The sequence below is a fragment of the Pan paniscus genome, chromosome 18 (assembly GCF_029289425.2).
Source record: "Pan paniscus chromosome 18, NHGRI_mPanPan1-v2.0_pri, whole genome shotgun sequence".
In the NCBI taxonomy this organism is placed as follows: Eukaryota; Metazoa; Chordata; class Mammalia; order Primates; family Hominidae; genus Pan; species Pan paniscus.
Window position 1 is genome coordinate 84,247,119 of NC_073267.2, and position 12,126 is coordinate 84,259,244.

The window sequence follows — 12,126 nt, forward strand, 5'->3', positions numbered from 1 at the left end:
AAAGCTTTTAATGTAATCAGATATAGATGCAGATATATATATTTTTAAAACATCATTTAGGGTTGTGTCATATTTAGAAAAGCCTTCCCTCTAATCTTCTAGTACTCTTCTAGTTTTATTTTGTACTTGACTTACCTAGGTTTTCATAAGAGTAAGTAGTTAACCTAAATAGCCAATCTGTCTCTGCTTATACAGCCTCCGGTCCCATCTACCTTCTATAATGTGATAGAGTGACTTTTGCCACATATAGATGCCTCTTCTAAGATCCAGATCAAGTGTCACCTCTTTTATTTATTGATTTATTTAAGACAAAGTCTTGCTCTGTTGCCCAGGCTGGAGTGCAGTGGCACCATCTCGGCTCAATGAAACCTCCACCTCCTGGGTTCAAGCGATTCTCCTGCCTCAGCCTCCAGAGTAGCTGGGATTAAAGGCATGCACCGCCATGCCCAGCTAATTTTTGTTTTTTGTTTTTTTTTTAGTGGAGACAGGATTCTCCATGTTGGTTGGGCTGGTCTCAAGTGATCTACCTGCCTCAGCCTCCCAAACAGGTGGGATTACAGGTGTGAACCACCATGCCCGGCCTCATCTCCATTATTAAGCCTTTTCTGACATCAACTCACCTGGACAAAATTCATTTTTGTGTCTCCAGTGTCTTCTGTATAGACTTCTACCAAAGCACCCAATACTTTTTGCACAGAGTTGATTTCACATCAGTCTCCTTTTAATGTGCTACTATAGCGTTTGGCAAAAAGATGACTGTGTGATAAGTAAATGAGAAAACTTTAAAACAGGAAATTCTAAAGTTGTAAACTTGATAAGCAGAGAATTATTTTCACATGGTAGCTGTAACTGAAGAAAAATTTAAGTACGTAAATATTATTTGGGAGAACCTGCAGGCTTCTACAATGAAGGGTTATTTGTTGATTTTACCAGCATCCTTAAAGTTTGTCATCCTTTTAAGATTAAGACTGTAAGAAAACATAGCACTTCCCAGAACAACAGGAAGAGCATCCCGAAATCTGTCATCGTATCTATAAAGCACATATGGCGCATCACAGAAAATCCATACTTACATGATTGCAGTCTGAAGAAATTTCATTTTCAGGCTAGAAGAGAAAAAAAAGAAGAGATGATGTAAAAAAAAAAAAAAATATATATATATATATATATAGAACCTTTCAAGTTTTCAAACACCACCAAAATAAACTCAAAACAAGAAATGTGAATATTCAACCAAATATGCTTCTTCAACATAAGGAGTAAAATGGAGCTTGCATATCTTTTAGGCTGTTGGGGAGAAATGTACCAGAAAGGTACATGAGACTTAACCCCTTCCCAATGGTACAATGTGAAGATGGGGAGAATGGAGAAGAATATGCTAAAGCAATAAATAAAGCAACAATGACATAAGGACTCCTACAGGACATTTTATAATTCACTTATTATAGAGTGCAGAGAAAGTCACTCAATTTTTATTTATTTATTTATTTATTTTTTTTGAGACAGGGTCTCACTCTGTCACCCAGGCTGCCATGCAGTGGCGCAATCATGGCTCATGGCAGCCTCAACCTCCCAGGCTCAGGTGATCCTCTGGCCTCAGCCTCCCGAGTAGCTGGGACTACAGGCGCAATGTCACCAAGCCCAGCTAATTTTTTTGGTATTATTTATAGAGATGGGGTTTCACTATGTTGCCCAGGCTGGTGTAGAACTCTTGGCTCAAGTGATCCACCCACCTGAGCTTCCCAAACAGCTGGGATTACAGATGTGAGTTACCATTCCCAGCCCCCATCAATGATTTTTAAATTGGCCTAATGCTGCCATTGGGGGAAGCTACGTGATGGGTACGTAAGATCTCTAGGTACTGTTTTTGAAACTTCCTGTGAGTCTATAATTCATAACAAAAAGTTTTAAAAAAAAAACATTTGGAAATATATTCCTATGGATACATTTGCTTTGTAAAGCCAGACACACATACCAGAGATAAAATGAACTTTCAGGCGGGGCACGGTGGCTCACGCCTGTAATCCCAGCACTTTGGGAGGCTGACGTGGGCGGATCACAAGGTCAGGAGATCGAGACCATCCTGGCTAACACAGTGAAACCCTGTCCCTACTAAAAATACAAAAAAATTAGCCGGGCGTGGTGGCAGGCGCCTGTAGTCCCAGCTACTCTGGAGGCAGAGGCAGGAGAATCGCATGAACCCGGGAGGCGGAGCTTGCAGTGAACCGAGATCGCACCACTGCACTCCGGCCTGGGCCACAGAGCGAGACTCCGTCTCAAAAAACAAAAAACAAAACAAAACAAAACTTTCAATTCCATGACAGAAAAAAAGTGTGGACTAGGTTTCATGTAATATTACATAGCTTTGCAATACATAACTCCTTTAGTTTCCTTGTTCGTGCCTTCAAAGGAGACACAACTGCAATAAAACACACCATAAGGCGGCACCATTTCCTGGGCGAGTGCAGTGGCTCACACCTGTAATCCCAGCACTTTGGGAGGCCGAGGCAGGCAGATCACTTGAGGTCAGGGGTTCAAGACTAGCCTGGCCAACATGATGAAACCCCGTCTCCAGTAAAAATACAAAAATTAGCCAGGCATGGTGGCACGCGCCTATAGTCCCACCTACTCAGGAAGCTGAAGTGGAAGAATTGCTTGAACCTAGGAAACAGAGATTGCAGTGATCTGAGATTGTGTCATTGCACTCCAGCCTGGGCAACAGAGCGAGATTCCATCTCAAAAAAAAAGCATAATTTATCTTGAGTTTCCATAGTATTCTAATCTGTTTATATAAAGTGAATTCTGTGTGCCTATAACTTAAATATTATCAATTTAGGTAGCAAAACATGCTAGTTTTAAAATAAACAGATGTTTTCTATTCAAGGATAAAGATAAGGCAATAAAGAAAATAGAACACATCAAGTAGCCACACCTAGCATTATTTCAAGAAGAAAAAGGTTTCCCTATGGAATTATTAATTCCACTGCAGAATTCAGTAGGCATTAGCAACATACAAACTCATTTTTATACTTACAACATATATTAAAATTGACTTTAATTAGGTTGCTAGGTAATCATAAGATTCTATTATATAACACAGTACTTTCGAACTTTCTCCCTACTTGTCTAATAGCAGATACTTTAATGCCTTTTTAAGGTGCCTTTCTCAGTCTCAGAAATCAGCCTCCATGCTGAGTCAACCTAGCTTAACTCTGTTCCCACCACCTCAATCTGAAGTTTAACTTATATCTCTTAATAGTTTATTTACAAGAATGCTTTTTCTTAGACAGTTTTCTACACTATCCTTTTAAAATCTATCCTTTAAGTTTTCCCAATCAATTAGCAATTCTAGCTGTTTCTCAAACAAGGGATGGAAGGCAATTAATATCACAATCTTCTCTACTTATACTCATTTCTACTAAACAACAAATTTGGATTAAAGGTGCATTCTTGAAAGAAATTTAGAGCATTGGAGAATTTTCAAAATAATGTCAAATAAGATGTAAGCTCCCCATAGAAAGAAATGTATTGTCATGTTTAGAGTCCACAGGACTATATTAGCAAATTAATTACTGTTTTAATGACTTGCTTCCCTACAGCGGGAGACTGGATTATTTCTCCCAATTTTTCACCTGCATAGGATTTTACATCCAGATCCTCTGTTCTGTAAGTCTGTACCGCCTCCTGCTATAAACTGAGTATACACCCGGCTCCGCTGACGTTGAGCAAATCAAGATAGCAAAAGAGATGAAAAGCAAGCACTGCAGTCCACGTTTGCAGTTAATTGAGTCTCCATGGATGATGTCATTCCTTCCTAAGAGGTGCAGTACTGTGTGCTTAGTAATACTGTTAATGTAACATAATATAATATAGGCCACTGACATGCTCAGGCCAATGGAGTTTTAGGAGATACAATATGAGCAGAGGATTTAAATGTGCCTGGGTAGTTTGGCCTGTATTCCTGCACCCCTGCCATTCCCCATGAGAACATGGTAGTACAAAGAAAAGAGACATGTGGAGCAGACCTGAACTTAACCCTCAACCTGTAGCCTGAAGCAAAGCCATCTCGAATAACCCATGGGAAAGAAAAACAAGCCTAGAGTTAAGCCCATCAAAGTTTGAGGGTGTCTGTTACGAAGAAAAAATGACTAATATATCTATCAAACAAATAAAATAAAAATATCAAAGTCTTTAAATTAGAACCTGTAACAGCTATGATCTAAAATTAGTGAATTATATTGGAAAGCACAGAGCACTACTGTATCTTTCATGAAGAAATGACATAATCCATGGAGACACAAAAGTACAAATCTGGACACCAGTGCTTGCTTTTCATCTCTTTTGCTATCTTGATTTGCAACTGACTATAAATGGGTCTTATTTTTGCATTCATTCATTCATTTAGTTTTGAGATAGAGTCTTGTTCTGTTGCCAGGCTGAAGGGCAGTGGCACCATTATGGCTCAATACAGCATCCACCTCTTGGGCTTAACTGATCCTCCTGCCTCAGCCTCCCTAGTAGCTGAGACTAAAGGTATGTGCCATGATAGCTGGTTAATTTTTTAAAATTTTATTGTACAGACCGGGTCTCGCTATGTTGCCTAGGCTGATCTCAACTTCTGGTCTCAAGTGATCTTCCTGCCTCACCTGCCCAAAGTGCTGGGACTGCAGGCATGAGCCAGTATGCCCAGCTTTTTCCTAGGTTTAGTTTCTCTACGCAGAAAGAAAAGATGACAGAATAGGAATGCCGTAAAAACAAGGTTATAATGTTAGGTCTTTGAGATTCATGGAACCAAATCGCTATGAAGAATTGTTAAGCATAATTGTGACAATTAATTTCAGAAATTTAGAAGGGTTTTTAGAATCCAAGAACACAGTGGTGATTTAGAGGAACAGAAGAGAGAGTACGAAATATAAAATACAAAGGAGTATTTTATACTACCCTGGGAATGGTGGGTGCATCAATAATGTCAGAATAAATGAACTCGAGAAAGTAAATAAAAATAATAAATAAATAAAAAGAAAACACTAAGCTTCAGCACTCAGTCATGTGATAAAGAACCAATGAACAGAAATCTCAAGGAACGAAAACAGATGCGGGTGCTGATTCAGGTTTGGTTCTCATACTGCACCATTCTCATTATGTCCCAATTAAACCACTTCATCAGATATAGTACATCTATTTCCACAAAACTTTAAGTGCAGACAGGCTCACTTGTCTCTAATCCTAGAAGATGAATAGCATGAGGAATAACACCCAGAATTACTAAAATAAGATAAAACTGAGGATTTTTTTTTCTTCCTCTTTGGTAATAATTAGTGAAATAATGCTCTGAGATGATCCCAAGAAATTAGCCAACAAGTACATATTGAATAATGATGATGAACTCAAAATTGTGCTAGGCATTGTTGCAGGATACAAAGACAACATTCTATCTGGTCTCTAATCTCAAGTTGTTTACAATCCAGTTATACAGTTAAAATAGCGAAATCAAACAAGCAAGAGGAGGGACTTGAGATAGGCCTAAAGAATTAGAACAGTGATCTCCAAAAAGGAGTGGAGTGATTTCTCAAGGAAGAAGTTACATGATCCCTTGGGGGTCAGGAAGAAAATAACAGAGCTTCTGTTTTTAAAAAAGCTTATCCTTTAATTTATGTTTTAACGTATTTTTATAATGCATATAACATGGGTGGAACTAATATTTTATGAGTATGTATCTACTGGGGGAATGGTTACTGATTTTTCAAATGATAGGAAGAACATGACCAAGATAGAGGAAAAAAACTTCTTCTCATCATTAAGATTCCTACCTCTACCTGCATTCTTCAAACCAGGGGCAAAGTGCTGGCTCCTAGCCTGTGGAGGCATCAAATTAGAAGCTGAGCTATGTCACATTATCAGCTACTCCTTATTCTGGAGATAGAAGTCTGGGCTTCAAAAAGAAGGATCTCTTACATCAAGTGTTTACTCAGTGGAAATAAAACTGTCCTCTTACTATGGAAAACTGTAAGAAAAAAAGTTATGAAAAGTATAATAAATAGCTGCTAATTTAATCACCAAATATGAGAGAAGTGATTCCTGACATTGCATATATTAGTATCAATAAGTAAACTATTATAAACGGAAGAATGAGAAAATGAAGAGAATTTAGCACATCCCCATCCCAATGCATCAGTGACTAAAACAGAGAAGGAACTTGGGTAATGCTGTATAAATGATACAGCAAACAAAGGCAGTAAAGGGAAAAGCACCAACTACTTGGAGACACCTGCTTGACTTCAGTAAAGAACATGATGAGTGTATGAGGAAATGGTTAAAAAACGAAACAAAACAAAACAAAAAACCTCACAAAAAACAGAAAACAAAAAAGAACCCTGCCACTTTTCTATAGTAGTTAGCAATAGAAGTGTGTGACTTTAGGTACATCACTTAACTTCTCTAAACCCCTAACAACAGGCTTTGAACTAGAGTGGGAATCCATGAACAGGCTTTGGGAGTCTGAGATATCTTGAAATTGAATGCAAGCATTTGTGTGTATGTATATTTTTCTGAGAAGAATATCCACAACAGCTATCACAATCTCAAAAAGATCCACGAGACAAGAAAAAATTAAGAAATACTGGTCAAACATTGCTTGCGGTTCTTTCCAGCTTTATGAGTCCATAAAATCTGAGATGTGGAATTTAAAAATGTACTTACTGAATTTCAAGTTTTTTTAATGTAGATAATTTGTATATTATGATGGTTACTACTGTTTCACCTTAATCTCTCCTAGTCAAAGTCACAACAAACAGGTTTCAGAATAAACTACTGAAAAGCTTGAGTCTGAATGTTCTCAAATCAACTACCGCATTCACTTAGGAGGAAGGTTTTTACAGAAAGTCTGGAACTATGATTTCCCCAAGGTGAATAGGCTGAGTTAATGAGTCTGGCAGGAGAAATTAAAGGATTCATAAAGCTATCTTGGAAGGTGTCCCAGTTTCTGAAACAGAAATGCTTGGGAGTTGGATGTTGTCTAAAATATGGAACATTCTACAGTTTCCACTGAAGCTGAACTACATCAGATCACATAAAGGAATAGGGTCCTTTTTCTAAGATACCTGGTACTAAATTAAGTGACAACCAACTTTGTTTTTGAATCCCTCAGGAGAAAACAAACAAAAGATGCCAACAGTATCAGTGCTTTTACAGCCTTAGAAAAATTTGAAGTCACGCGATAACCTAATGCCTCCTTTCAATTGGAGACACTCTGCTGCAGTATTAAGTCAAGTCTTCTGGGAGTTTATTCATTAAGAACCCAGTAACTTCCCATCACACGAACACTTCATTTATTAACCTTGTCCAAAGCCCCAATGACAATGAAGATAATGTAGCTGGTCTCTAACAAAATAAACCCAATCTTTTACCCCCGGGAAACTCTCCTGAGCAAGTCTAAATGCAATCTCAATCCTCAGGTTTAGAACTGCTTTCCTCTTAGTGCCTTATTCTGGCTCTATCAGAATTTATTTTTCTTATTTGTACCCAGGGATAGTGGTTGAGTATTGTTTTTCCAAAAGGACAGTGATCAGCACAGGCTTTATGCCTTCCAACAATGTTCTGATTCACTAAAGAGTTGTAGCTGCTTTTATTTAAGTCTTTAACATTCAACTACCTTTTCAAAAAGGAGTTACTGTACAGGTCCAACGGGAGATTTTGAGATTTTTTTTTTTTTTTTTTTTTTCTTAAAAAGACATGAGATACAGAAGCTGGCTCTCAAGTGCATATCTAATCATCATACAAGGCTGAATGTGGAGTTTTTAGGGGGAAAGGAGGACTTGATATTTTAAAGAAGGAAAAAAGCACCACTAACCCTATGAGATGAGTATGGCAATAAAGTCAGTCAGAGAAAGTTTCATGGAGGGTACATTTGAATTAAGTCTTACAGGCGGTTGTGGTTTGGTTAAGGATGCTGTGTGCAGGCTGAGGCAGATGAGAGGGAGGCTGTGAAAGGTGGAGCACTAGGCTGTGGGTGGCGTTGAAAAGGCACATTCTGTGTCGATGGCTGAGAAAGTGAGGGACCCCATGACAATCACTCCTAGGCTTATTCATTTGGCATCTCCTAATACGTGCTAGGACAACTACAAGGCTTTAGTAAAAATCCAACATTGGTCCAATAATGGTTTCTCATAGTTCAAATTAAGATGTCATGCTAAACACAGTGTCATAATTTGATTTACTTTTATTACTTGTGTGCTTCCCAAGTGGACGGTGGGATAACAGTTGTCAAATATTATATAGTTACTCCTACAGGAACACGTTAAGTTTTAAAGACAGACGGGGCAAGACCCTCACAGACAAATTAGAGCCCATTTATCCCTGGTTCTTAAAAGGTCTCACATAAATATAGAACAGTGAGTGGGCTATGTTGACGTTAAAACTTGTCTTGTACCTTTAAAATGAAAAATCTCCTCAAAGCCCTTTAATTCTAATAAAATAAAAGGGTATACGTATTTTACAGTGGGAATTAGCAGAATGACTCAGAGAGCATACTTATGCATAGGTATAAATATACTGACAGGACTTTTAGCTTTGTCAAGTATAATTAAGTCATCTTCAGTGAGGTTATATCCCTATTCTGAAAATATGAAAACACACAGCAATTGCTAATTACTCAAAACCACTGCTTTGGACCTAATGGTTGACCTCCCTCCATCTCCCAAAAAAGACTGAGTAACTCCTGACTCCCTGACAGAAAGATCCATCTCTCTAGAGAAGATGCTCTGCCCCAAACTTTACTTTGAGAAGTCAAATTACATCTTAGTTTTGTTTAAGAAAACTCTAACACTAATTAAACTGACCAAGTGGAAACACTCAAATTAGTATAATTTCTCATCTTCTATGCCCAAAGCAGGAAATAAAAAATAACAAATAAGAATATAGTTCATGGTTGACCTGTGAGTGAAAAAATAAACAAATACAAATATATATATATTATATATATATATATATAGCAATTTAGTTATTGAACAAAAACTGAATCATTACATTATGGCAAATGTAATGACTTTTACATTGGATTATAATATTTATTAATCCATGAATATAAAAATACATATATTTTATAAAGTATTAAATGTAAATTTTGTAAGTATAAACTGTAAATTTTATAAAATGTAAATTACAAAAACATGTAATTTTTTCTACTGTGTATAAAAAAATGTAAATTCTTTCCTTATATTTCCCATTTATTTTACTAACAGGAATTAGAAACAAGGTGCTCATAAACTATACGAGATAGGCCATCCCTTCAGGGGAACATTTAGAGATATTTCTTTTCATATACAGAGCTCAACCAATCTTTTCATCAAATTCCCATCTGGGACTGCCTAACATTTAAGAAACCTAAGGATTGTCTTGCAATGACAAGAGTTTTTAAGTCTGCTGGGACTAAAAATCATCCCCATGACAGTCTACTATCTGAAAATTTTTTCCTCCCACCACTCATTTTTTCTCCCTAGGAGATGACTTAGAAATCTAGAATACAGTTTGGTGCTGGTGTTAACCATTTTTACCTAAATTATGGGGGAAGGAAACAGAGTCAGGCACTCTATCAAATGCTTGTTCAGATTCCACTTTGGCATCGAGGGGAAGAACCACCTTGGACAGGTTTATCCCTTTGGCTCCTAGCCATGGCAGGCACACAGCTATCAAGAGATAAAAGGCCTTGTTTTCACTGCTCAGCTGCCTGAATAAAGTCAGTTATGGTGTCCACATGTAATGAAAGTGGCACTAATGTTTATAAACTGCTTTGTAGGAAATACATCAAAAAGGTCATATTTCTGAACTGTGAGGTTGTAACTACCACACTACTACTACCGAAATACAGTATAAAAATTCTTCTGCCGGGTGTGGTGGCTCACGTCTGTAATCCCTGCACTTTGGGAGGCTGAGGCGGGCAGATCACAAGGTCAGGTGTTCGAGACCAGCCTGGCCAATATGGTGAAACCCTGTCTCTACTAAAAATACAAAGATTAGCCAGGCGTGGTGGCACGTGCCTGTAGTCCCAGCTACTCGGGAGGCTGAGGCAGAAGAATCACTTGAACCTGGGAGGCGGAGGTTGCAGTGAGCCAAGATCACACCACCACACTCCAGCCTAGGTGGCAGAGCAAGGCTCTGTCTCAAAAAAAAAAAAAAAAAAAAAAAGTCTAAAATTAGCTACTCATGGTATTTTTCACATCTCATAAAAGAAGATACAAGATAATGGATCCCCTCAAGCTATCATGTTTGAGAGGCAAAATGGAAACAAGAATTCTGGAATAACAGCCAAAGACTTGGGTTTTGATTCCAGTTCCACTGCACATTTATCACATAACATTCTTTAAGCTTCAAATTTTGTGTAGATAAAAGAGGTAAATCCTGCTTTACCTACCTCATTATAAGCATCAGGAGAAAAGTTATGTAGAAGGCCTTCAAATATTATAGAAGGCTTTGCAAATATATGCGACCACTGGCCTTTCATTCTCTGAATAAAATCTAACCATTTTAAACAACAAAAATGTTACTGCTATCCAAGAGGCCATGCTTCATACAGGCAAAGAATAAGAATTCAAAATACATGACACACATGTTTTATTGTATGTGTATAGGTTATTTCTGAAAGGATACCGAAAAAGGCTTATTTTTACTAAATACTCTTTGCACTTTAAAATTTTTATACCATGTGTAAAAAAAGAAAAAAAAAGGTCATTCCAGTTTAGGAATATTTAGATACTCTAAATATCAGAAAATATTTAGAGTACATCTTCATGACTGGGAAAGCAGGGGAGTTTAATGATACACTTTCCCAGTTCATATTTTCCTATTTTTCCCCCTTCCACTGTCTATTTCAAAGGGGTGGTGGCAGGGAGGAAATATATATTTACATCCTCTGGGACACAGCAGGTAGCAATCTGCCCTCTTAGAGTCCTAGACTGACAGTTCTACTCTAAGAAAAGCACATTAACCATCTGATGATCTGGTTTGAATAGTATAGCTAACTTTTACATGGGAGTTTTAGAATGCAGGATGAAAAAAATTATCTGAAAGGCACTGTATGAATAATGAACAGAATTATCAACTTTGATATGGCATCCTTTTATATTCTTTCTTTGCCCTGTCACATGATTTGGAACAGCTGAACAAAGGTACAAATTTGTCAAATCAGTAGCTACTATAGCCAAATGCAAAGAAGAAAACTAGACTAGGCCGGGCGCGGTGGCTCACGCCTGTAATTCCAGCACTTTGGGAGGCCGAGGCGGGCGGATCACCTGAGGTCAGGAGTTCCAAGACCAGCGTGGCCAACATGGTGAAACCCCATCTCTACTAAAAATACAAAAAAATTAGCTGGGCATGGTAGCAGGTACCTGTAATCCCAGCTACTTTGGGAGGCTGAGGCAGGAGAATCGCTTGAACCCAGAAGGCGGAAGCTGCAGTGAGCCGAGATTGCATCATTGCACTCCAGCCTGGGTGACAAAAGCGAAACTCTGTCAAAAAAAAAAAAGGGAAGGGAAGGAGGGAGGTAGGAAGGGAAGAAGGGAAGGAAGGAAGGAAGGAAGGAAGGAAGGAAGGAAGGAAGGAAGGAACTAGACTAAAAGAAAAAATTTCCAGACATCTGACAATACCATTAATGTTTACAACCAGTAAATCTGGAATGATTCTGTCAATGCAGCTCATACCACCAATCCAACTATGTTACTTCTATAATTTTGAAAACAAAATACAAATGAGGGATGTAAGATTACATGATGCAAAAAAGTCCTGAAATTAAATATAATTTCTCACACCCCAGACCCAAGTACCTGCACATGCCACAACTCTTCCATACTGACCCGTGGTGAGTGCATTGTTTACTTGAACTGGCCTAAGCAAGAGCAAATAGGGCTGAGCTGCCAGAATGTGCTGAACTCTTTCTGTATAACCCAGTGCAAATTACTGGTGCTTCTGAAGAGTACAGCTTGGATTCAGGAAGTGGACTTCCATCTGAATTAAGACAGCACACTTCACTGCACAATTCTGAAAGACGCGTAGCTCAAAGAAAGAGACCAGGGCTAAATTGGGAAAAAAATTTCATATATTTTAAAAACATAATCAGGCCAGGCTCAGTGGCAC

The 12,126-nt window shown here is 38.1% G+C and overlaps 1 protein-coding gene across 1 annotated transcript in view; it reads right to left on the reverse strand.

Moving 5' to 3' along the window:
* Positions 1 to 12,126, reverse strand: part of GLG1 (golgi glycoprotein 1) — a 157,999-nt gene that overhangs the window by 83,756 nt on the left and 62,117 nt on the right. The window contains exon 2 of the mRNA XM_034940671.3: positions 1,074 to 1,106. Coding sequence (XP_034796562.1) covers positions 1,074 to 1,106 — 33 coding nt within the window. The remainder of the gene's footprint in view (positions 1 to 1,073; positions 1,107 to 12,126) is intronic.